Genomic DNA, 26,734 nt, shown 5'->3' with positions numbered 1-26,734 from the left:
TTCATGCCATTCTCCTGCCTCAGTCTCCCGAGTAGCTGAGACTACTGGCACCCGTCGCCATGCCCGGCTAATTTTTTGTATTTTTAGTAGAGATGGAGGTTTCACCATGTTAGCCAGGATGGTCTCATCTCCTGACCTCGTGATCCGCCCGCCTTGGCCTCCCATTTCTTTTGAGAAGGGGTCTCCCTCTATCGCCCTGGTTGGAATACAGTGGCGTGATCTTGGCTCACTGCAACTTCCGCCTCTCGGGTTCAAGCGATTCTCCTTTCTCAGCCTCCTGAATAACTGGGATTACAAGCGCGTGCCACCAGAGCCAGTGAATTTTTGTATTTTTAGTAGAGACGGGGTTTTACCACGTTGGTCAGGCTGGTCTTGAACTCCTGACCTCGTGATCTGCCGCCTCAGCCTCCCAAAGTGCTGGGATTACAGGTGTGAGCCACCGTGCCTAGCCATTTTTTGTAGAGACAAGGTTTTGCCATGTTGCTCAGGCTGGTCTCAAGCTCAAGTGATCCTCCCTGCTTCTGGGTCCCAAATTGCTAGGATTACAGGCACGAGGCACAGCGTCAGGCTTTTTTTTTTTTTTTTTTTTGAGACAGGGTCTCACTCTGTTGCCCAGGCTGGAGTGCAGTGGTGCAATCACAGCTCACTGCAGTCTTAACCTCCCCATCTCAGGTTATCCTCCCATCTCAGCTTCCCAAGTAGTTGGAGGTCCAAATGTGTGCCACCATGCCAAGCTAATTTTTGTATTATTGTATTTTTTTTTAAGTGGCTGGGTTTTGCCATATTGCCAAGACTGGTCTCAAACTCCTGGGCTCAAGTGATCTGCCCACTTTGGCCTCCCAAAGTGCTGGGATTACTGGGCTGAATTCATATTAAAGCAAATCCAGGCTGGGTGCAGCGGGTCACGCCTGTAATCCCAATGTTTTGGGAGGCCGAGGTGGGCGGATCACATGAGGTCAGAAGTTCAAGACCAGCCTGGCTAACACGGTGAAACCCTGTCAAACCCTGTCTCTGCTAAAAATAGAAAAATGAGCTGGGCCTGGTGGCACACACCTGTGATCCCAGCTACTCAGGAGGCTGAGGCATGAGCATTGCTTGAACCTGGGAGGCAGAGGCTGTAGTGAGCCAAGATCATGCCACTGCACTCCAGGCTGGGTGACAGTAACACTCTGTCTCAAAAAATAAATAAATGAATAAATAAATAAAGCAAATCCAGACATCCCATTTAATCCTATAACATTTAACTTTAATAGGCCAAAGGTGGCAGATCACTATGTTAAATGGCAGTGGGAACACAGAGGGAGGAATTGATAATTTTAGTGAGGATGGGAATGGTAAGAAAGACTTCAGCCCAGGAGTGTGACTCACATCTGTCATCTCAGCACTTTGGAAGGATGAGGTAGGAGGACTGCTTGATGCCATGAATTTGAGACCAGCCTTGTCAACAAGAGTGAGACTATGTCTCTACATAAAAATTTAAAATTAGCTGGGTGTGGTGGCAGGCGCCTGTAGTCCCAGCTACTGGGGAGGGCAAGACGAGAGGATCACTTGAGCTCATGAGTTAGAGGCTGCAGTGGGCTGTGATCATGCCACTGCACTCCGGCCTGGCAACAGAATTAAAACCAGACTCAAAAAAAACAAAACAAAAAAAAAAAAAAAGAAAGACAACAAAGAGAAACTAAGGACTTTCACAGGGAGTCTGGAAGAAGTTTGTTAGGCAAAGAAAGAACATTGCAGAATCAATAAAAGTAAAATAAAATCCTGAGGAAATCCTGAAGATGGGCTTATTATGGAAAATATGATAAATTCTCTGTAATCAGAGCAAGGGGTGAAGAATCGGAAGAAAAAGAGGGGAAAGACATTGGGTGAAAGAGGAAGGTGAGTGTAAAGACATGAGATATGAGGCCGGGCGCGGTGGCTCAAGCCTGTAATCCCAGCACTTTGGGAGGCCGAGACGGGCGGATCGCGAGGTCAGGAGATCGAGACCATCCTGGCTAACACGGTGAAACCCCGTCTCTACTAAAAAAAAATACAAAAAACTAGCCGGGCGAGGTGGCAGGTGCCTGTAATCCCAGCTACTCGGGAGGCTGAGGCAGGAGAATGGCGTAAACCCGGGAGGCCGAGCTTGCAGTGAGCTGAGATCCGGCCACTGCACTCCAGCCTGGGCGACAGAGCAAGACTCCGTCTCAAAAAAAAAAAAAAAAAAAGAAAAAAAGACATGGCCAGGCGCGGTGGCTCAAGCCTGTAATCCCAGCACTTTGGGAGGCCGAGGCGGGTGGATCACGAGGTCAGGAGATCGAGACTATCCTGGCTAACATGGTGAAACCCCGTCTCTACTAAAAATACAAAAAACTAGCCGGGCGTGGTGGCCGGCGCCTGTAGTCCCAGCTACTCGGAGGCTGAGGCGGGAGAATGGCGTAAACCCGGGAGGCAGAGCTTGCAGTGAGCCGAGATCGGGCCACTGCACTTCAGCCTGGGTGACACAGCGAGACTCCGTCTCAAAAATAAATAAATAAATAAATAAATAATCAGAAGTAGACCAGGCGTGGTGGCTCACGCCTGTAATCCCAGCACTTTGGGAGGCCGAGGTGGGCGGATCACGAGGTCAGGAGATGGAGACCATCCTGGCTAACAGGATGAAACCCCGTCTCTACTAAAAAATGCAAAAAATTAGTCGGGCGTGGTGGCCGACGCCTGTAGTCCCAGATACTCAGGAGGCTGAGGCAGGAGAACGGGGTGAACCCGGGAGGCAGAGCTTGCAGTGAGCAGAGATCGCGCCACTGCACTCCAGCTTGGGCAAAAGAGCCAGACTCCGTCTCAAAAAATAATAATAATAATAATAATCAGAAGTGTTCTCGGTTTACACTGCACAAATTATCCTGTTCAGATTATTTCGGTTCTTGCTCACCAACAATCTCTTTTCTTTCTCACACTTCTCTGGTTTTCTCCAAATTCCATCTTTTTCTAGCAACTGATGTAATTCCATAAGCTGTGGGAGCTAGTCATAATTTAAAACTGTTAAACACTTTCCAGTCACCTCTATTGTCAACACATATTCTGCCTTACCCTCCCTGTACATGAGCACTGCTGATTTTCCTGTTCTCTTCCTTTATTCCACTGGTAGGTCTTTTAAGATCCTCCAGCATTTCATAATACACATCTCTACACACAATAAAGCGTTTCTTGGCCGGGGGCAGTGGCTCACGCCTGTAATCCCAGCACTTTGGGAGGCCGAGGCAGGCGGATCACTTGAGGTCAGAAGTTCGTGACCAGCCTGGCCAACATGGTGAAACCTCGTCTCTACTAAAAAAAAACCACAAAAATTAGCCGGGCGTGGTGGCGGGCGCCTGTAATCCCAGCTACTCGCGAGGCTGAGGTAGGAGAATTGCTTGAACACGGGAGGCGGAGGTTGCAATGAGCCGAGATCACGCCATAGCACTCCAGCCCGGGGAGAAGAGGGAAGCTCCGTCTCAATAAATAAATAAATAATAAATAAATAAATAAATAAAATAAAGCAAAGCGTATCTTTAAGATAACATGCTACATTTCCAAATTAATGTCGTTTGCTCTTACGATCTACTCAAATACTAACAGGAGAAATGAACAAATTTAGAACTTGGATCTGAAGATGCTTCTCATATGGCCTTAGCCATAAACACTTGAGTGCGGCGAGAAGCTCATTAAGGTTGGGGTCTTTGCCTCTTTCTGCTTCAACTGGGAGCTTGCTCTTCGCTCTTGCCCTCTCAAGTATCTACAATCAAGAAAGTGAGGAAAGGAAAAAACCTGAAAATAAGCTGCTTGCTGTTCTCCAAAAATGCAGCCAACAGTGCCATAAATCTCAGGATATCCTCGCCGGGACTAACGCTGGGGATAAGTAGCAAATTAGGAAGTCAGGCGCGAGTCCTTTAGGCTGAGAAAGCAGGGTCACTATCACTCACTTGGGGCAGACACCATAAGCAACTCGGAAAGGTCCGGGTACATGCGGTCCTCTTGCAACTGACGGTCGATGAGCCGTCCAGCATTTTCCAGAGCTTCCTGCAGGGCTGCGGCCGATGTAGAGGCCGGCATCACTGCGCCCAGCAAAGAAGACGGCATCTCGGAAATCGTAGACACCAGGGTCCAGAAAAAGTCAAAAGCCAGGGAGAAACAAGAAAAGATCCAAGAACTCAGCTTAGATCCGCCGCCTAGGGCGCGCGCGCCAAACGAGCGCCTTGGCGCCTCGACATGACGCACTTCCGGCTCATATGGTGGGGGACTGGAAGACGTCATTCTGGCCTGGGAAGAGGAAGCTGTTGGGAGAGAGCTAGAGGTTGGGGGTGGAGCGAAGAGTCTGCCGATGCTTTGCAGGGGGTTGAGGGTTTTGAGGTGTGGAAGGGTAAAAGTAGAGTAGGTTATTTAGGGAAGGGACGGAGGGAAGGAAGGGAAGGGAAGGGTAAAGGGGAGGGAACTGGGAAGGAGAGGGGCGGGATGGGGTTTGGGTGGGGTGGGGAGGAAGGAGGGAGGAGGGATACGCTAGGTGGGAGCTAGGTCGTGTGTCTGGCCTAGGAGACTGGTCTGGTTCCGTTGGTTTAAGCGCGTGCTCTACCTGAGTCTTGGAACTTCCCGCGTCGGAATGCCCTAACTGCAGCTATATGAGTGCGCGACTCCAAGTAACTGCTGTTATGAGAGTAAAGAATTGGTAGCTCCCTGTCACAGAGAGGGATATGGACCAATATCTCACTATATTCTTCACGGGCTTCAGTGTAAATTAGAATTCATCAGGCTTTTTCATTTGCATGTCGCTGTCTTTTGACTTTGTGGCCCCTTAGTATAAAATACGTGTTTCAGGAGGAGCTGAGTGCCGGTGGACCGCTGCCGGGCTTTTTATCGTGGCAGAGAGACCCACTTCATCTTAATAGTACAGGAACTTGTATGAGATAGGAACCCAAGAGATCATACAATCCTAAGAAACTGAATACTTGCCTTGTGCCTGGTGCTAGGACTATCAAACTAACAAAATGTTTCCTGTCCTTAAGGTGCTTCAAGCAGAGACAAAGGACTTCACTATAATTTTTCTATTTGGGTAGGTATGAACTGTAGCAGAAGGATAGGAGAAAGCAGTGGGGTAAAAGAGGCTTCATTTACTACAGAAGGCAACCTGAGTGGGTAAATCAAAGCACTTTTTAGAAAGCTGTCCTTATTTAGAATCTCACCTAAGAAAGCTTCCAGTTACATTCTTTAGAATTTAACAAATCAACAACTGAATTACTCTAAATTGGTCTTTTGCCATTTGAATTACATTTTTACTCCCTCAAAGACTTGACTATATTTCTGAAAATTGTAAGTTCTATGATGTTACCAAGCTACACTTAAAATTTGACATAGACAATATACCAAGAAAAACTAGATTTTTAAATTATTGTTATATAAATAGGCAGTTGGGTCTCTAGCTATCAGTTTATTTGGTATACCATAGATTGAAAAGTGGTGGCCTGGCACCGAGTTTGTTTTTAATTTGAGACAAAATACACAATTGAAAGTTTTCTTTTCTTTTTTTTTTTTTTTTTTTTTTTTTGAGACGGAGTCTCACGCTGTTGCCCAGGCTGGAGTGCAGTGGCGCGATCTCGGCTCACTGCAAGCTCCGCCTCCCGGGTTCCCGCCATTCTCCTGCCTCAGCCTCCTGAGTAGCTGGGACTACAGGCGCCCGCCACCGCGCCCGGCTAATTTTTTGTATTTTTAGTAGAGACGGGGTTTCACTGTGGTCTCGATCTCCTGACCTTGTGATCCGCCCGCCTCGGCCTCCCAAAGTGCTGGGATTACAGGCTTGAGCCACCGCGCCCGGCAATTGAAAGTTTTCAACTCCACAAATTGGAAGATTGAACAATGTTGGTGTGATATTCCTGCATAGCAACAAAGCTCCCCAAAGTGTAATCTCACTAACTTAATTCATTGGCATATTGCCTGTGGCTGCTTTCCCACTACAACTGCTAAACCAAGTAGTTTACACAAGACTGCAAAGCCTAAAATACGGACTCTGGCACTTTACAGGAAAAGTTTGCTGACCTCTTCCCTAGAACATGTAATTATGATTTTTTTTGGTCTTAGGACCCCCTTGATACCCTTAAAAATTATTCAGGATTCCAGAGAGTTTTCGTTACATATTGGTTGCATGTATTAATATTTGTGAATAACTCGGCCGGGCGCGGTGGCTCACGCCTGTAATCCCAGCACTTTGGGAGGCCGAGGCGGGTGGATCACGAGGTCTGGAGATCGAGACCATCCTGGCTAACACGGTGAAACCCCGTGTCTACTAAAAATGCCAAAAAAAAAAAAAAAAAAAAAAGCCGGGCGTGGTGGCGGGCGCCTGTAGTCCCAGCTACTCGGGAGGCTGAGGTAGGAGAACGGCGTAAACCCCGGAGGCGGAGCTTGCAGTGAGCCGAGATCGTGCCGCTGCACTCCAGCCTGGGCGACTGAGCGAGACTCCGTCTCAAAAAAAAAAAAAAAAATTTGTGAATAACTCATAAACTGAAAATTAAAATGTTTAACAATGTATTTAAAAGCATAACAAGGCCAGGCGCAGTGGCTCACGCCTGTAATCCCAGCACCCAGTGCTTTGGGAGGCCAAGGCACGTGAATCACGAGTTCAGCCTGGCCAATATGGTGAAACCCCGTCTGTACTAAAATACAAAGATTACCTGGGCATGGTGGCATGCGCCTGTAGTCTCAGCTGTTCAGGAGGCTGAGGCAGGAGAATCGCTTGAACCTGGGAGGCAGAGGTTGCAGTGACCCAAGATCGTGCCACTACACTCCAGCTTGGGCAACAGAGTAAGACTCCATCACAAAAAGAGAAAAAAAAAAAAGCATAACAAGCTTAATACATGTTAATATAACACTTTTTAAAAATGAGAAATCACTATAGTTTCTAAAACTAAAACAGGGAGAAGAATGCGATTATTTCATATTTTTGCAAATGTCTTTAGTGTCTTGATCAGTAATGGATAGCTGAATTCTCGTATCTCTATCTGCTGTCAACTAAAGAAAAATAACCCACTTTTAAAGAATTAAAGTCAGTTTAATTCAGAGTCAGAATTGCAACCTTTCAGAGAGTTTCTGTTAGACTGTTCCAAAGTAGTGTTTTAGCCCACAGCTTACATATCAGGGGTTGGAAGTTCTGCATGTGCTCAGAAATTACATTAAACATGCTCATAAACTGGGTATAGTGACTCACACCTGTAATTCTAGCACTTTGGGAGGCCTATGCATGAGGATCTCTTGAGGCCAGGCATTCAAAACCAACCTGGGCAATGTAATGAGACCCCCATCTCTAAAAGCAAAATCAAAAAAAAAATTTTTTTTTTTTAATTTGCTGGATGTGGACCTGTAGTCCCAGCTACTCGGTAGGCTGAGGCAGGAGGATCACTTTAGCCCAGGAGTTCCGGGTTGCAGTGAACCATGACTATGCCACTGCATTCTAGTCTGGGTGATAAAAAGTGAGACTCTGTCTCAAAAAAAAAAAAAAAAAGTCATAAATTACATTACAGCAAAATCTCATCCAAGTTTGGGTGTAAGAGTACATCTGGTTATAGATTAGATTACAGAGGCAAAACCATGAATCCTGTGGGACACTATCTTATATAGTGGAAGAGGCAAGGGGTGGGAACACTGAACTTACCTTTTTTAAAAAAATGCATTGATTCAAGCAAGAGATGTGGGAACCTGTGCTCTAACCTGCTTATTGTTTCCAGGGCATTCTTCTAGAGGTCTACACTCAGTCATTGAGTTGGGCTTTGTGAAATTCTGCTGGCAAAGGATTTTGTTAAGTTCTGCTGGTAAGCAGAATGAGCAAACCTGGTTTTTTATGTCTATTACTTTGTCTAGCATGTCAACATTTTGTGACTTATTTAATTGAAGTATAATATATTTAAAAAGCTGGCCTTGGCCGGGTGCAGTGGCTCATGCCTGTAATCCCAGCACTTTGGGAGGCTGAGGCGGGCAGATCACGAGGTCAGGAGATCAAGACCATCCTGGCTAACACGGTGAAACCCTGTCTCTACTAAAAAAAATACAAAAAATTAGCCGGGTGTGGTGGCAGGTGCCTGTAGTCCCAGCTACTCGGGAGACTGAGGCAGGAGAATGGTGTGAACCTGGGAGGCGGAGCTTGCAGTGAGCCAAGATCGCGCCACTGTACTCCAGCCTGGGCGACAGAGCAAGACTCTGTCTCAGACAAAAAAAAAAAAAAGAAAGAAAGAAAAGCTGGCCTCACTGGACACCGTGGCTCACGCCTGTAATCCCAGCACTTTGGGAGACTGAGGCAGATGGATCACCTGAGGTCAGAAGTTCGAGGGTAGCCTGGCCAACCTGGCCAACATGGTAAAACTCCGTCTGTACAAAAAATACACAAATTAGCTGGGCATGGTGGTGCAAGCCTGTAATCCCAGCTACTCAGGAGGCTAAGCCAGGAGAATCACTTGAACCTGGGAGGCAGAGGTTGGAGTGAGCCGAGATCGTGCCATTGCACTCCAGCCTGGGCTACAAGAGCGAAACTCCATCTCAAAAAAAAAAAAAAAGGAAAGAAAAGCTGGCCTCAGTTACGTATTTAGGAAAAGTACAAGTATTTTAATAATTGGCAACAAGTATAGTCAGTTTTTTTTTTTTTTTTTTTTGAGACGGAGTCTGGCTCTGTCACCCAGGCTGGAGTGCAGTGGCCGGATCTCAGCTCACTGCAAGCTCCGCCTCCTGGGTTCACGCCATTCTCCTGCCTCAGCCTCCCTAGTAGGTGGGACTACAGGCGCCCGCCACCTCGCCTGGCCAGTTTTTTGTATTTTTTTAGTAGAGACGGGGTTTCACCGTGTTAGCCAGGATGGTCTCGATCTCCTGACCTCGTGATCCGCCCGTCTCGGCCTCCCAAAGTGCTGGGATTACAGGCTTGAGCCACCGCGCCCAGCCGTCAGTGTTTTTTTTTGTTTTTTTTTTTTTTTTTAAATAGAGTTTTGCTCTTGTCACCTAGGCTGGGGTGTAATGGTGCGATTTCAGCTCATTGCAACCTCTGCCTCCCAGGTTCAAGTGATTCTCCTGCTTCAGCCTGCCAAGTAGCTGGAATTACAGGCTAATTTTCTTTCTTTTTTTCTTTTTTTTAAGATGGAGTTTTGCTCTTGTTGCCCAGGCTGGAGTGCAGTGGTATGATCTCTGTTCACTGCAACCTCCGCCTCTCAGGTTCAAGCAATTCTGCCTCAGCCTCCCCAGTAGCTGGGATTACAGGCGCATGTCACCAAGCCCAGCTAATTTTTTTTTTTTTGTATTTTTAGTAGAGATGGGGGTTTCGCCATGTTGGTCAGGCTGGTCTTGAATGCCTGACCTCAGGTGATTCACCTGCCTCGGCCTCCCAAAGCCCTGGGATTACAGACGTGAGCCACCATGCCCAGCTATGCCTGGCTTGCTAATTTTCTGTATTTTTAGTAGAGATGGGGTTTTGCCATGTTGGCCAGGCTGGTCTCGAACTCCTGGCCTCAGGTTATCCTCCCACCCCGGCTTCCAAAGTGATGGGATTACCGGTGTGAGCCACCACGCCTGACTTGCTTTTCTTAAAGTGATAAACTCATTTCATTTATTTTTGAGAAAATGTTTGCCAAATACTTAAATCTGAACAACTGTACTTTGTGAGTCATTCTTTCAAGTAAAAATAATGTTTCATGAAAAAAAGCTAACAACTCAATTACAAGTGGTTTTCTTTTAGATGACCATCGTACTTAGATATGCATTAGCTGGGCATGGTGGCATGTGCCTGTGGTCCCATCTATTCAGGAAGCTGAGGCAGGGGAAGATGGCTTGAGTCCAGGAGTTTGAGGCTAAAGTGCTTCATGACTGAACTTGTAAATAGCCACTGCACTCCAGTCTGGATAACATAGTGAGACCCTATCTGTAAGAAATTTTTTTAAAACCATACTTTATGATGGCTGGGCGCGGTGGCTCACGCCTGTAATCCCAGCACTTCGGGAGGCCAAGGCGGGCAGATCATGAGGTCAGGAGATCGAGACCATGGTGAAACCCCATCGCTACTAAAAATACAAAAAATTAGTCGGGCCCTGTGGCGGGTGCCTGTAGTCCCAGCTACTTGGGAGGCTGAGGCAGGAGGATAGCTTGAACCCAGTAGGTGGAGCTTGCAGTGAGCTGAGATCGCACCACTACACTCCAGCCTGGGTGACAGAGCGAGACTCGGTCTCAAAAAACAAACAAACAAACAAAAGAAACATACTTCATGATTACTTCTCCTTTTGTCATACTGAGGGTTAAAAAGACTATTTAAGGGTCAGGTTTTAATTAAATGAATACTGTTTATGGCTTTATTAAGGATATGCTTAAGGGAAACTGATTTTGCTTCAATGCGTATGTAACTGAAAAATAGAGTGACGACTACAACATTTTGAATCCTACTGCCTTGATTTATGTTAAGGCACTATTTTAATTTAGGCATTTAAAGATAGAGCATGCTTCTTCAATAATTAGGAGAAACACAGATGTAAGTAAAGATTTTATTACTTACAGGCCCGGAGGGCATCTGGCACACCTGGAGGTCAAGGAATGCAGTCAGGGAAAGAGAAAGAGGGACTCATGAGCCAACGCATTCATTGGTTTCATGGTGTTTTCCAAATAGATTTCCCAAGAGGAATTCCCACACTTTAATTGGTGGATTTAAAGCAATCATGCACAAATTTGAGGACAAGCTCGTCAGCTCAGAATGGCTTTGAATGTAGCCCAACACAAATTTGTTAACTTTCTTAAAACATTGTGAGATTTGTGATTTTTTTTTTAAGCTCTCAGCTATTGTTAGTGTATTTAATGTGTTGCCCAAGACAATTCTTCTTCTTCCATTGTGGCCCAGGGAAGCCAAAAGATTGGACACCCCTGTTGTTGGAAGTCATGCTGTGATCGAGGTAGTCACTGTGGCATATCTGCACAGTCCATGTAGGACGTCAGGGTCAGCAGGGCTGGTGAGGTAGGCTGTATGTAGTTATCCTATGGGGAGGTGGGCACCAGGAGGAAGTTTTATATAATAGATACCTGGATTGATCACATTGAGGAACGGGGAGGAGGTGTAGAACTGCAAACTGTGTCAAGGGTGACTGAACCCTGCTTCTGATATGAGAAAGTCCAACTTATATTCAAAATAAATGCTAAGACAATATAAAATTATAAGAATTTGGCCAGGCGTGGTGGCCCACGCCTATAATCCCAGCTACTTTGGGAGGCTAAGGCTGGCGGATCGCCTGAGGTCAGGAGTTAGACACCAGCCTGACCAGCATGGGGAAACCCCATCTCTACTAAAAAAAAAAAAAAAAAAAAAAAAATTAGCTGGATCTGGTGGCGCATGCCTGTAATCCAAGCTACTCAGGAGGCTGAGGCAGGAGAATCACTTGAACCTGGGAGGGAGAGGTTGCAGTGAGCTAAGATTGCGCCATTGCAGTCCAGCCTGGGCAACAAGAGCAACACTCTGTCTCAAAAAAAAAAAAAAAAAAAAGAATTCACTACAGGCACCCGCAGATTTACCCATTGTTAACCCACTTCCCATTTTCCCTGAGAATACTCACTGTTGGTGCTTGCTGCTGCAGCCTTTACCCCAATATAACTCACAGATTATGGTCCCAACCTAACACCCAAAGTTTATGTCTATTATTTTATTATTTTTACATCACTCTATTATATTGACTTTGGAAACATACATTATTCTATTTATAGCATTCTGTTTTTAGTAGTGGAATTTCCATTTACAAAATATAGTAATTCTAGATCGCTGAAAATGTCAAATCCTAGAAAACATAGCATTCCTATGTGTGATGTTGTAAGTTCCGTGGTGAACTTATGGCACTGAAATGGTGTGACAACAAGGTGGTCACAATGTTGTCAATATTCCACAATGATACGGCGATTGAAGTAGACAACAGATGGAAAGAAAACTAAGAAGCCATGTGTCATTGTGGATTATAGTGACAAAATATGGAGCAGCGGACTTGGCTGATCAAATGCTCACTTCATATCCAGTTTAGCGCCAAAGGTACAAGGTTTGGTATAAGATACTCTTCCATAGGCTGAGTGCAGTGGCCCACGTCTGTAATCCCAGCACTTTTGGGAGGCTGAGGCGGGTGGATCACTTGAGGTCAGGAGTTTGAGACCAGCCTGGCCAACATGGTGAAACTCTTTCTCCATTAAAAATGCAAAAATTAGCTGGGTGTGGTGGCAGGGCCTGTAATCCCAGCTGTTCGCGAGGCTGAGGCAGGAGAATTGCTTGAACCCAGGAGGCGGAAGTTGGAGTGAGCTGAGATCGTGCTACTGCACTCCAGTCTGGGCGATGCAGTGAGACTCCGTCTCAAAAAAGAAAAATTAGTCGGGTGTGGTGGCAGGCACCTGTAATCCCAGCTACTCAGGAGGCTGAGGCACAAGAATCGCTTGAACCCAGGAGATGGAGGTTCATTGAGCCGAGATTGTGCCACTGTATTCCAGCCTGGGTGACAGAGTGAGATTCTGTCTCAAAAAGAGAGAAAGAGATTCTTCTCCACCTTCTGAACATTGAAGTGTTGAACTCCCACATTCTGTTTAAGAAGGACAATCCTGAGCACATGATTAGCCTTGTAAACTTCAGCCTGACAGGCCAGGTGCAGTGGCTCACGCCTTTAATCCCAGAACTTTGGGAGGCCGAGGTGGGCAGATCACAAGGTCAGGAGATTGAGACCATCCTGGCCAACATGGTGAAACGCTGTCTCTACTAAAAATACAAAAAATTAGCTGGGCATGGTGGCAGGTGCCTGTAGTCTCAAATACTCAATAGCCAGGCGTGGTGGCGCACACCTGTAGTCCCAGTTGCTCGGGAGGCTGAGGCAAGAGAATTGCTTGAGCCCAGGAGGCAGAGGAGGTTGCAGTGAGCTGAGATCACGCCACTGAACTCCAGCCAAGGCAACAGAGGGAGACTTGGCCAAAAAAAAAAGTTGGGGCACAGTGGCTCAGGCCTGTAATCTTAGCACTTCGGGAGGAAGAGGTGCGCAGATCACGTGAGGTCAGGAGTTCAAGACCAGCCTGGCCAACATAGCAAAACCTCGCCTCTACTAAATACACAAAAATTAGCCGGGTGTGGTGGCAGGTGCCTGTAATCCTAGCTACTCAGGAGACTGAGGCAGGAGAAGAGCTTGAACCCGGGTGGCAGAGGTTGCAGTGAGCCGAGGTCGGCCATTGCCCTCCAGCCTGGGCAACAGAGTGAGACTCCACCTCAAACAAAACAAAAACAAAAGCAAAGGGTGTCTCCTGTAATCCCAGCACTTTGGGAGGCCAAAGTAGGCGGATCACTTGAGGTCAGGAGTTCGAAACCAGCCTGGCCAAAATAGGGAAACCTCCTCTCTACTAAAGATGCAAAAAATTAGCTGCAGGCCGGGCGCGGTGGCTCAAGCCTGTAATCCCAGCACTTTGGGAGGCCGAGACGGGTGGATCACGAGGTCAGGAGATCGAGACCATCCTGGCTAACATGGTGAAACCCCGTCTCTACTAAAAAAAAAAAAAATACAAGAAAACTAGCCGGGCGATGTGGCGGACGCCTGTAGTCCCACCTACTCGGGAGGCTGAGGCAGGAGAATGGCGTGAACCCGGGAGGCGAAGCTTGCAGTGAGCTGAGATCCGGCCACTGCACTCCAGCCTGGGCGACAGAGACTCCGTCTCAAAAAAAAAAAAAAAAAAAAAAAAAAAAAATTAGCTGCATGTGGTGGTGGACGCCTGTAATCCCAGCTACTTGGGAGGCAGAGACAGGAGAATCACTTGAACCCAGGAGGCAGAGGTTGCAGTGCGCCCAGATCACGCCATTGTACTCCAGCCTGGGCGACAGAGACTCCGTCTGAAAACAAAAACAAAAAAACAAACCAAAACAAAAAAAACAAAATTAGCCGGCGGGCATCTGTAATCCCAGCTACTCAGGAGGTTGAGGCAGGAGAATCGCTTGATCCCGGGAGGCAGAGGTTGCAGTGAGCTGAAATCGTGTCACTGCACTCCAGCCTGGGCGACAGAGACTCTGGCTCAAAAAAAAAAAAGAAAAAAAAAAAAGGAAAGGATGTTATGTTATGGAAACTCCAGATACCACTTCTCCCCTCCAGTGGTCTGAGTTGCGCGGCGCTTTCCCGCCTGTCCGGTAGGGCGGCGCCGCGCAGAAAGCCGCGGTCCCTTTGCGGAAGGTGCCGCTCTTGGCTTCGGCGGCGCCGCTGTCGTTTGGAGGCGGTACTTCCTCCGGGATTTGCCGCGGGTTAGTGGCAAGTTCCTCTGCAGTTGCTTAGGCTGTGACTGTGGCCCATTTTGCGGTGTTCGGCCAGCGATGGAGCGCTCTGGGCCCAGCGAAGGTGGGTTTCATTAGGCGAGTCCGGGCGTGGTGGGCCGTGTCGGGGGCGCCGGGGCGCCGCACTAACTAGGCCTCCTCTCTTTTCCTCTTGCTCCAGCGACAGGCTCAGACGCGTCGGGACCGGACCCGCAGCTTGCGGTCACCATGGGCTTCACTGGGTTCGGTAAGTGATTGCTCCAGGCAGAGCTCCTTTTCCTTTTGCAGAGGTTTGAAGAACCGCAGAGTGGGAGGGGAGATCGAGCTGTCAACTCGGAATTCCTGTAGCTCGGGTGCATACCTTTCAGTTTGTCAATACTCTTCTCCCATTTGTCTTCTATTCTGCGTATCCGTTAGAAGCAACTCAGAAGACAGTTATGAGAGTCCTGGAGAGAGATGAAGAGAAAAGATGTTTCTAATTTTAAGTCACCAATAATGCTAAAATGAACATTTTTTGTAAATAATAGCATTTGTACGAGGATTTTTAAAAATATGTAATTCTGTAGGGTAGATTTCTAAAAGAGAGCCTAGTTTATACAGAAGTATAAATATTTAAAAAGCTGAAAAATTGGGTATGTGTCTTTTAAAGCTGCTTGCTGCTTATTGCCGTAATACCCATCAAAAAGCTTGTTTTCAGGTTATACCAAAGTTAACAGAATTTAAGAATGCCATTTTTACCATGTCCCTGCCAACACAGAGTAGGTATTGTTTAAAAAGAAAATTATTTAAAAAACGAAAACAAAACTTTACTAGACTGATACATGAAAAATGTTTTCTCTTTGTTTTGCATTTTAAAATTGTAAATGCTGTTCATCCAAACATTGGGATTCTAACTTCCCTGAACCTTTCCTCAAGGTGGTCTTGTTGTCTTTTGACCAGCCTGTATTAATTCTATGATAATGATTAAATAATAGACTTACACATGTTGACCTTGGGTTGTGTTCACACCTACTAGTTCTGTAGTTTTTCTATTCTTTTTTTTTTTTTTGGAGACTGAGTCTGGCTCAGTCGCCCAGGCTGGAGTGCAGTGGCGCGATCTCGGCTCACTGCAAGCTCCGCCTCCCGGGTTCATGCCATTCTCCTGCCTCAGCTGGGACTACAGGCGCCCACCACTAATATTTTTGTATTTTTAGTAGAGACGGGGTTTCACCGTTTTTGCCAGGATGGTCTTGATCTGACCTCGTGATCCGCCCGCCTCGGCCTCCCAAAGTGCTGGGATTACAGGCGTGAGCCACCGTGCCCGGCCTTTTCTATTCTTTTTTTTATTTTTTGAGATGGCGTCTTGCTCTGTCACCCAGGCTGCAGTGTACTAGTGCGATCTTGGCTCACTGCAGCCTCCACCTCCCAGGCTGAAGCCATCCTCCCACCTTGGTCTCCTGAGTAACTGGGATCACAGATGTGTGCCACCACACCTGGCTAATTTTTTATACTTTTGGTAGAGACGAGGTTTCACCATGTTGCCCAGGCTGATCGATCTCCCTAGCTCAAGCGATCCTCCCACTTGAGCCTCTCAAAGTGATTATAGGCATGAGCCACCCTACCCGGTATAAATCCTTCATTTTAGTACCTCATTCCTTTACTCAGAAGTGAGAAAGGTGTCCACATGTTTGTGCCACATAGGGGAAAATTAGTTACTGGGGGAGGAGGAGAATGTTTCCATGCTCATACAGTTCCTTGTTATAGGGCTGAGATTTCTGTTTTCCTCTTAGCTCCTTAAAGTACCTGCATTACTTCTCATGTTGCCCCTTTCATCTTCAAGCCAACTACAATGCCTCAAATCCTTCTCAAACATTGGATCTCTCTGACTTTTTCTGCCGTAGCTGTTCTGCATCTTTGCCTTTAAGGGCCAACTAGGATAGTCTCCCTATTTAAAAGTCCATAACCTTAATTACATCTGCAAAGGGTAACTTTTGGGACATTCTCCATTCTGCCTCCTGTATTAGTGTTGTTGTTTCTTAGGGTAGGGATCTAGGTAAATTAGAGGAGGATGGGAAAGTTAACTGATTAATAGTACTTAGTGAAGGGATTGTCATCAAAAGTTATCTGTGACTCAAACTCCTTCTGTGATATTTTATGGTTATATTGGAGCTATGTTATAAACAGACAAACTGAGTGTTTATTGATCAGTATTGATCACCTGAAGTTTGGCCAACTTATTGCAAGGCAATCGCAGTCTGCCATTTGTTCATGTTTTAGGTAAAAAAGCTCGCACATTTGACCTGGAAGCAATGTTTGAACAAACTCGAAGAACAGCTGTGGAAAGAAGTCGCAAAACACTGGGTAAGAAGTTCAGATATTTATCCTTTTATTGGTTTAAGTACTATGTATACCTCATGCAAGTATATTAAAAAAGAAAAAAATGTGATTGGGCGCGGTGACTCACACACGTAATCCCAACACTTAGGGAGGCCGAGGTGGGCGGATCACCTGAGGTCAGAAGTTTGAGAGCAGCCTGGCCAACATGGTGAAACCCCATCTCTACAAAAATACAGTAATTAGCTGGGCATGGTGCTGGGGCCTGTAATCTGAGCTACTCATGAGGTTGAGGCAGTCGCTTTGCTTGAAGTCGGGAGGTGGAGGTTGCAGTGAGCTAAGATCCTGCCATTGCACTCCAGCCTGGGGTATAAGAGTGAAATTCCATCTCAGAGAAAAAAAAAGTGTTGTTATACTACTTGTCATTGTTGGATTTTTTGTTGTTGTTGAGATGGAGTCTCTCCCTGTTGCCCAGGCTGGAGTACATTGGCGGGATCTCGGCTCACTGCCGCCTCCACCTCCTGGGTTCAAGCGATTCTCCTGCCTCTGCCTCCTGAGTAGCTGGGACTACAGTCACATGCCACCACGCCTGGCTAATTTTTTGTATTTTTAGTAGAGACAGGGTTTCACTGTGTTGGCCAGGCTGATTTTGAACTCCTGACTTTGTGATCTGCCTGCCTCGGCCTCCCAAAGTGCTGGGATTACAGGCGGAGCCACTGCACCCCTGCCTTTTTTTTTTTTTTTCTTTGAGATGGAGTCTCGCCCTATCACCAGGCGGAGTGCAGGGGTGCGATCTCAGCTCACTGCAACTTCCACCTCCCCGGTTCAAGTGATTTTCCTGCCTCAGCCTCCTGAGTAGCTGGGACTACAGGTGTGTGCCACCACGACCAGCTAATTTTTGTATTTTTAGTAGAGATGGGGTTTTACCATGTTGGCCGGGATGGTCTCATCTCCTGACCTTGTGATCTGCCTGCCTCCCAAAGTGCCGGGATTACAGGTGTGAGCCACCGCACCCGGCCCAATTTATCATTTTAAAACCAACAATGGGCCGGGTGTAGTGGCTCACACCTGTAATTCCAGCACTTTGGGAGGCTGAGGCAGGCGAATCACCTAAGGTCAGGAGTTCAAGACTAGCCTGGCCAACATGGTGAAACCCCGTCTCGACTGCAAATAGAAAAATTAGCGAGGTGTGGTGGTGGGCACCTGTAATCCCAGCTTCTAGGGAGGCTGAGGCAGGAGAATCGCTTGAACCTAGGAGGCAAAGGTTGTGGTGAGCTGAGATTGCACCATTGCAGTCCAGCATGGGCAACAAGAGCAAAACTCCATCTCAAAGTAAAATAAAATAAGATAAGATAAGATAAAATAAGATGAAATAAAAAAATAAGCCACAAGAGCAAAACTCTATCTCAAAATAAACTAAGATAAAATAAAATATATAATAAAATATAAAATAAAATAACTAAAATAAATAAAGTATTGTACAGCAGCAATATCCAGTATTTGGCAGTGTGCCTGACAGAAAATATTTTCAGTCTTTGGAAGAAAACTTTTTTTGTGGTGAAAAGAAAGCTATCTACATGTACTATTTTTTGAAAGAACTATTCATTACTTGTTTTATTTGAGATGGTGTCCTGCTCTGTTGCCCAGGCTGGAGTGCAGTGGCACGATCTCGGCTCACTGCGACCTCTGCCTCTTGGGTTCAAGTGATTCTCTTGCCTCAGCCTCCTGAGTAGCTGGGATTACAGGTGACCATCACCACGCTCGGCTAATTTTTTTGTATTTGTAGTGGAGACATGATTTCGCCATGTTGGCCAGGCTGGTCTCGAACTTGTGACCTCAAGTGATCCGCCTGCCTCGACCTCTGAAAGTGCCAGGATTATAGGCGTGAACCACCGTGCCAGGCCAAAACCCATTATTATTATTATTTTGAGACGGAGTCTCGCTCTGTTGCCCTGGCTGGAGTGCAGTAGTGCGATCTTGGCTCACTGCAAGATCTGCCTTCTGGGTTCACGCCATTGTCCTGCCTCATCCTCTAGAGTAGCTGGGACTACCAACAGGTGCCCACCAACACCCCTGGCTAATTTTGTTTTTGTATTTTTAGTAGAGATGGGGTTTCACCGTGTTAGCCAGGATAGTCTCGATCTCATGACCTTGTGATCCACACGCCTCGGCCTCCCAAAGTGTTGGGATTACAGGTGTGAGCTGCTGCACCCAGAAAAACCCCTCATTATTATGTGAAATTTCAAACACGGAAGTATAGTCATGAACTACCATGTACCTGTCAATCAGATTTAACTACTGTAACAGTTCATGGCTAGTGTTACTTCTGTTTCCCCTTTCAGATGATTTTGAAGCAAATCTTGGACATCATTTTACTCATAAGTATTTTTGTATGTATTTTAAAATGGTAAGGATTGTTTTAAAAAAAGCTTAACCAAGATACCTGTAAGAGATAGGAAAGACCAAGCTGTTTCCTACCCTCTCACACTCCTCTCAGTACTTCACTCCTTTTTTTTTTGATTTGAGACAGGGTCTCATTGCTGTTGCTCAGGCTGGTGTGCAGTGCATGACCTTGGCTCATTGCAGACTCAACTTCCTGGGCTCAGGTAATCCTCCCACCTCAGCCTCCCAAATAGCTGGGACTGTAGGTTGGTGCTACCACACCCCACTAATTTTTTGTATTTTTAGTTGAGGTAGATTTCACCATGTTGGCCGGGCACAGTGGCTCACACCTGTAATCCCAGCACTTTAGGAGGCCTAGACGGGTGGATCACGAGGTCAGGAGAGCGAGGCCATCCTGGCTAACATGGTAAAACGCCGTCTCTACTAAAAATACAAAAAAAAAAAAAAAAAAAAATTAGCTGAAGCAGGAGAATGGCAAGAACCTGGGAGGTGGAGCTTGTAGTGAGCCAAGATCGCCCCTCTGCACTCCAGCCTGGGTGACAGAGCGAGACTCTGTCTCAAAAAAAGAAAGAAAAAAAAGATTTCACCATGTTGTCCAGGCAAGTCTTGAATTCCTGGGCTCAAGTGATCCACTTGTCTTGGCCTCCCAAAGTGCTAGGATTACAGGTGTGAACCAGTACTTTATTTCTGACACCAGATATATAGGAGTTTTCCCCCACACATCAACCAGTTTTCCAACTGGGTATTCGGTAACTCACTTTAATTCTGACACTGTCTGCCTGGAGACTACCACAAGACTGCCTTCACTCAGACACTAATCTCAAGTCACAGGTTGTGACCAGTGCTTCTAATCTACTGTCTATAAATCAGGGTTCCCATGACTCCTCTTTTTGGTTTGATAATTAGCTAGGATGGCTCACAGGGAAACACTTTACTTAGTTTTAACAGTTTATTATAAAGGGTGTTATAAAGGATACAGATGAACAGCCAGATGAAGTAATGCATTGGGCAAGGTATGGAGTGGGAGAGGTGCAGAGCTTCTGTGCCCTCTCTGGGTGCACCAACTCCCCAGCATCCCCCTGTGTTCAGCTACCCTGAAGCTAATCACATCTAGTGGTTCAAGAGTGTCTAGGCTGGGCTCAGTGGCTCACATCTATAATCCCAGCACTTTGGGGGCCAAAGTAAGAGGATGACTTGAGCCCAGGAGTTTGAGACAAACCTGGGCTAACACAGTGAGATCCTGTTCAAAAAAGTTTTAAAAAATTAGCTGGGCATGGTGGCGCACACCTGTAGTCCCAGCTACTTGGGAGGCTGAGGTGAGAGGGTCACTTGAGCCCAGAGGTTGAGGCTGCAGTGAGCTATGATCATGCCACTGCATCACAGCCTGAGTAAAAAAGCGAGAGCCTGTCTCAAAAGAAAAACAAAAATTTTTTCTATAGATCTTAATTTCCAGCTTCCCCAGAGATTGGTGGGTGGGGATGAAAGTTCCAATTATCTAACCCGTCAGTTTTTTTAGTGAGCAGCAGTCCCATGCTGAGGCCTAGGGGTCCCACACTAAGTCACTTCAATAGCATAAACTTAGGTGGGATCCAAAGGGGCTTCTAGTGAATAACAAAAGAGAGCTCCTATCACTCAGGAAATTCCAAGGGTTTCAGAAGCTTTGTGGCAGGAACCTGAAACAAAGACCAAATATATTTCTTTTTTTTTTTTTTTTTTTTCTTGAGACGGAGTCTCGCTCTGTCACCCAGACTGGAGTGCAGTGGTGCGATCTCGGCTCACTGCAAGCTCTGCCTCCCAGGTTCAAGCCATTCTCCTGCCTCAGCATCCTGAGTAGCTGGGACTACAGGCGCCCACCACCATGCCCGGCTAATTTTTTTTGTTTTTTTTTGTATTTTTTGTAGAGAAGGGGTTTTACCCTGTTAGCCAGGATGGTCTTGATCTCCTGCCCTCGTGATCTGCCCGCCTCAGCCTCCCAAAATGCTGGGATTATAGGCATGAGCCACCACGCCTGGCCAAATATATTTAATATTATACCGCAATATCATCACATCAAAAAACAATTTTAATATCCTCAAATGATAGACAAAGACATGCTATCTGAGGCATTTACAAATGTTTTAAACAATTTAGTGAATGTTTGTACTATCACAGTGTAGGTACCTTGTATTTACCATTTTAAGTGTATAATACAACATGTTTTGAACAGAATTGTCTTATTTGGCTACGTAAGCTTTTTGTTTTTATTTACTTATTTTTTTAGGTCGCCCAGGCTGGAGGGCAATGGTGCAATCTAGGCTCACTGCAACCTCTGCCTCCTGGTACAAGCAATTTTCCTGCCTCAGCCTCCCCAGTAGCTGGGATTATAGGCACGTGCCACCACCACCCGGCTAAGTTTTGTATTTTTAGTAGAGACAGAGTATCACCATGTCGGCCAGGCTGGTCTGAACTCCTGAAGTCAAGCGATCTGCCTGCTTCAACCTCCCAAAGTGAAGCTTTTTTTTTTTTTTTTTTTTTTGAGACAGAGTCTCACGCTGTTGCCCAGGCTGGAGTGCAGTGGCACGATCTCGGCTCACTGCAAGCTCCGCCTCCCGGGTTCCCGCCATTCTCCTGCCTCAGCCTCCTGAGTAGCTGGGACTACAGGCGCCCGCCACCGCGCCCGGCTAATTTTTTTTTTGTATTTTTAGTAGAGACGGGGTTTCACTGTGGTCTCGATCTCCTGACCTTGTGATCCACCCGCCTCGGCCTCCCAAAGTGCTGGGATTACAGGCTTGAGCCACCGCGCCCGGCCAAGCTTTTTATTTTTAATCTTTTTATTTTCAATTTTTGTGGGTACATAGATGTATATATTTATGGGTATGTAAGTTTTATAGTCCCTAGTACTTTGCTTTGTAAAGTAGGTTCTCAGTAATATTTCGAGAAGATTGAATTGAATTTAGACCTGTAATACTGTCTTGTTAAAAAATGAAATCTTGCTGCTTTGGAGAATATTTTGAAATGGCACAATCTGGGCTGGGCATAGTGGCTCATGCCTGTAATCCCAGCACTTTGGGAGCCTGAGGTGGGTGGATCACCTGAGATCAGTAGTTTGAGATCAGCCTGGCCAATGTGATGAAACCCTGTCTCTACTAAAAATACAAAAATTAGCCGGGTGTGGTGGCGGGCATCTGTAGTCCCAGCTACTGGGGGGCTGAGGCAGGAGAATCGCTTGAACCTGGGAGGTGGAGGTTGCAGTGAGCCTAGATCGTGCCATTGCACTCCAGCCTGGGTAACAACAGCAGAACTCCGTCTTAAGAAAAAACGGTTACAATCTGTTGGAAAGAGCTTGGGATTTGGAATTGGGGAACCTAGGTTTGAGGCCCAGCCCCACAATCTACAAGATAAGTAACATTGGATGGGTTTTTCCAATTTCTGATCCTTCGTAACCCTGTTGTGTGTGTATCATCTACTTTGGAAGTTTCTTGAAGAGATTAAGATGTTGGGTACAGTAGCTTATAAACAACAAAGAACTTTATAAATATTAAATTCCTGTAATTTTTCTTAGTAAAGCATGTATACATTTTTATCTAAGCGGAACTTGGGGAGTTATTGAATTTTTAAATTTTTGAAAAATTGTCTCAAGACTATAGTCTCCTTTGATTTTTGTGGATAAATTATTGAACTTTCTTGATTTAGTATTACATCCTTGGATGGCAATTTATACCTCTGATCTAAATATATGAATCTAAATTGATGATCTCTTTGAAAGATCTATTTAGCTTTAGCAATAGAAAATACTATTGGGATAATTTATGGAAGTAGTATTCATCATTATATGGGAAGTTATTCATAAGAGTTGTTTTTTTTCGTGTTCTTCTAGACTTGGCAATTAGATTACATTTAGACTGTGGAATTAAAAATGATTCCCTGTGAGCTGTCCTAGCAAATTATGAAATTGAAGAGAGGGGTTGCGGGAACCCTAGTTTCCTACCATAAGACAGTTTGACTTATTTTTCTTTAAAAGTTGGAAATTCTCATATGGGCATAATTTATCTCTTGCTTGGTATTGGAGTCTTTCCCTGGGTATTGATAGTACGCTTGAGGAAGCTAAGACTTTGACCTTTTTAATAGCAAGGTTGTCTGTATATGGGATTATGAGCTGTCTTGGTTGCTGAATGCACTAGTGGAAAGGATGGATTACTATAAAACCCCAATAAAATACGTGCTGTGAAGGGTCTGGAAATGATAATGGTACAAATTCTTTTTTAAATGTTTTTTATGTTCTTGAAAGCTATAAATATGTGCAGGACATATGAAACAGATTTTTTTTTTTTCTTTTTCTTGAGACAGAGTCTTGCCCTGTCGCCCAGGCTAGAGTGCAGTGGCGCGATCTTGGCTCACTGCAAGCTCCTGGGTTCAAGCAATTCTTCTGCCTCAGCCTCCTGAGTAGCTGGGATTCCAGGCATGCACCATCATGCCTGGCTAATTTTTTGTATTTTTAATAGAGGTGGGGTTTCACCATGCTGGGCGAACTCCTGACCTCGTGATCTTCCCTCCTCAGTCTCCCAAAGTGTTGGGATTACAGGTGTGAGCCACTGCGCCCAGCTGAAATACAGACTTTTTTTTTTTTTTTAGAAGTGTTATACTAGGCTGGAGTCAGTGGCTCACATCTATAATCCTAGTAAACTTTGTGAGGCTGAGGCAGGTGGATTGCTTGAGGCCAGGAGTTTGAGACCAGCCTGGCCAACATGGTGAAACCCTGTCTCTACTAAAAACACAAAAATTAGGTGGTCATGGTGGCTGGCATCTATAATCCCAGCTGCTTGGGAGGCTTAGGCGGAAGAATTGCTTGAACCTAGGAGGTGGAAGGTTGCAGTGAGCCGAGATTGTGCCTCTGCACTCATGCTGAGTGACAGATTGAGACTCCGTCTCAAAACAGAAACAAAAACAAAAAGAAAAACTAAGGGAAAAAGAGGGAGGACTGGCATGGTGTGGTGGCTTACGTCTGTAAATCTTGAGGCGGGAGGATTGCTTGAGCCCAGGATTTCAAGACCAGCCTGGGCAACATAGTGAGACCTCGTCTCTATTTAAAGAAAAAAAAAAGAAAGTAAAAAAGAGGGAAATGGCAGCTGAGTAGGCAGCCTCAATATCTTTTCCTCATTAGTAATATAATTGACTGTAAGACCTGAGGGAGAAGATGAGCCTAGAGTACAAACGCTGCTGCCATCCCCAGAGGTCTGGAGGGATTGGCTGAAAAAACAGGGTGAGCTAGGAGCTAAGCAGGCTTGTTCTGTTTTTTTTTTTTTTTCTCTTGGGGACGGAGTCTCACTCTGTGGCCCAGGCTGGATTGTGGTGGTATGATCTTGGCTCACTGCATCCTCTGCCTTCTGGGTTCAAGCAATTCTCCTGCCTCAGCATCCCGAGTAGCTGGGACTACAGGTGCACGCTGCTATGCCCGGCTAACTTTTTGTATTTTACTAGAGACAGGATTTCACCATATTGTCCCGGCTGGTCTTGAACTCCTGAGCTGAGGCAATCCACCCGCCTCAGCCTCCCAAAGTGCTAGGATTATGGGTGTGAACCACCACGCCCGGCTTCAGCACATTCTTTTTTTTTTTTTGACACGGAGTCTCGCTCTGTTGCCCAGGCTGGAGTGCAGTGGCGCAATCGCTGCTCACTGCAAGCTCCGCCTCCTGGGTTCACGCCATTCTCCTGCCTCAGACTCCCGAGTAGCTGGGACTACAGGTGCCCGCCTCCACGTCTGGCTAATTTTTTTTTATTTTTTGTAGAGATGAGGTTTCCCTGTGTTAGACAGGATGGTCTCGATCTTGTGACCTCGTGATCCGTCCGCCTCAGCCTCCGAAAGTGCTGGAATTATAGGTGTGAGCCACTGCGCCTGGCAGGCCCATTCTTAATTCTGGACACTATGCTTCTTTTTAATTTTTTTTCCAGTCTCTAGTATCAGAGTGCAGAATTGTTGACTCTTGACCCACCTCAGCCCAGAAGACACAAAAAAGACAACATGATCTAGAGCCGTAATGTTTGCCTTACTTCTTCCTGGAGGGTTTTGTCTTCATATTTGACATGAAAGACTTTGTAGTTCCTTGTTGATGTTTGCTGGGTAACTCTCTTCCTCATCTTCCATGTCCCAGCAACTAAAGACCCTATAGAATACAACATTCCACTTGATAAGTGTCCTTTGCTGCTGCTTAACTTGAGTTATATTGTATTTCATTATTAAGTGAAGGAAAAAAATGTTAAATATTATCTCAGGTTATTGAGGATGGTGGCAATTGAGTACCAAACTATTCATACATAATCCTTTTTCTTCCTAGTGCCCCCACAATTGTAGAGTGAGATTATCAGAGGGAAAAAAGTTAATATTTAAAATTTTTTTTTGTCTTTCTAGAGTAAACAACTCTGGAAAATTAATGTAGTAGATTTTTTTTTTTTTAATATAGTGAAAGCAAGTTTATTAGGAAAGTAAAGAAATAAAAGAATGGCTACTCTGTAGACAGAGCAGCCTATGGTATAAATTTTTTTCTTTTTTTTTTTTTTTTGGAGACGGAGTCTCAGTCGCCCAGGCTGGAGGGCAGTGGCACAATCTGGCTCACTGCAAGCTCTGCCTCTCGGGTTCATGCCATTGTCCTGCGTCAGCCTCCCGAGTAGGTGGGACTACAGGCACCCGCCACTACACCCGGCTAATGTTTTTGTATTCTTACTAGTGATGGGGTTTCACCGTGTTAGCCAGGATGGTCTTGATCTCCTGACCTCGCGATCCACCCGTCTCCGCCTCCCAAAGTGCTGGGATTACAGGCATGAGCCACTGCGTCCGGCTAGTATACATTTTATTATGATTTTGATAGCTAGTCTCTGACCAAAATTGTAGTGTAGAAAATTCAGAAAAGAAGTGCTACTTTTTTTTTTTTGAGAAAGTGTTTTGCTTGTGTTGCCCAAGCTGGAGTGTGATGGCGCAATCTCAGCTCACCACAACCTCCGCCTCCCAGGTTCAAGCGATTCTCCTGCCTCAGCCTCCTGAGTAGCTGGGATTAAAGGCATGTGCTACCAGGCCGGGCTAATTTTTTCTTTTTAGTAGGGACGGGGTTTCTCCATGTTAGTCAGGCTGGTCTGGAACTCCTGACCTCAGGTGATCCGCCCGCCTCGGCTTCCCAAAGTGCTGGGATTACAAGTGTGAGCCACTGTGCCTGGCCAAGAAGTGCTAAATTTATGTTTTAAAACATTAGAAAGTTAATCACCTAAAATCTCACCTTCGAATACGTTTTAAAAAATATATCACCATCCACATTATGCTAATTTTGCTTAGCATATCTGTTAAAATGTTTTCCCAGATTTCTGTTTTCTATCACTATTTTTATTGTCTGCAGTTAGTATTATATTGCTATGCAGTAATTTCGTTCAATTCTTTTACCACATTGGCCATTTAGGTTGATAAATTTTTTTTTCTAATTTTAAAAATTGTGATAAAATACACATAAAATGTACCATCATAATATTTAAGTACATAGTGTTGTGCAGCCATCACCACCATCTATAACATTGTTCGTCTTGTAGGACTGAAACTGTATACGTATTAAACAATTCTTCAGTGCCCCTCCTTCTAGCCTCTGTTAACCACCATTCTACTTTTTGTCTCTGACATTGACTACCCTAGATTACTTCATGTGAGTAACATCATACGATATTTGTCTTTTTGTCTTTCTGTGAGTAGTCTATCTCACTTAGCATAGTGTCCTCAAGGTTTATCGAAGTTGTAGCATATTG

The 26,734-nt window shown here is 45.5% G+C and overlaps 2 protein-coding genes across 8 annotated transcripts in view; one reads left to right on the top strand and one right to left on the bottom strand.

Moving 5' to 3' along the window:
- The window catches only part of LOC105473090 (nucleoporin 155), a 77,544-nt gene extending 73,027 nt beyond the window's left edge, over nt 1-4,517 (bottom strand). The window contains exon 1 of one of the 2 annotated variants that reach the window (XM_011726719.3): nt 3,939-4,517. In XM_011726719.3, the coding sequence (XP_011725021.3) occupies nt 3,939-4,269 (331 nt within the window). In that variant the 5' untranslated portion in view covers nt 4,270-4,517. Of the gene's footprint in view, nt 1-3,783; nt 3,912-3,938 lie in introns of those variants that run through there. The other variant, XM_011726720.2, reaches the window with a different exon arrangement.
- A 492-nt stretch (nt 4,518-5,009) lies between these two features.
- LOC105473089 (WD repeat domain 70) overlaps nt 5,010-26,734 on the top strand; it is a 388,018-nt gene continuing 366,293 nt past the window's right edge. For 2 of the 6 annotated variants that reach the window (XM_011726717.2, XM_011726716.2), the window contains exon 1: nt 16,513-16,600. Coding sequence is in view for 3 of the 6 variants with exons in the window: in XM_011726718.3 (XP_011725020.1) it covers nt 14,321-14,345; nt 14,442-14,507; nt 16,517-16,600 (175 nt within the window). In the remaining 3 variants the exon portion in view is untranslated. Of the gene's footprint in view, nt 5,063-14,188; nt 14,346-14,441; nt 14,508-16,512; nt 16,601-19,158; nt 19,180-26,734 lie in introns of those variants that run through there. The other 4 variants (XM_011726713.2, XM_011726718.3, XM_011726712.3 and 1 more) reach the window with 4 other exon arrangements.

Source organism: Macaca nemestrina, chromosome 6 (assembly GCF_043159975.1).
Source record: "Macaca nemestrina isolate mMacNem1 chromosome 6, mMacNem.hap1, whole genome shotgun sequence".
Lineage (NCBI taxonomy): Eukaryota > Metazoa > Chordata > Mammalia > Primates > Cercopithecidae > Macaca > Macaca nemestrina.
This window is presented reverse-complemented; position numbering and strand designations above follow the sequence as displayed.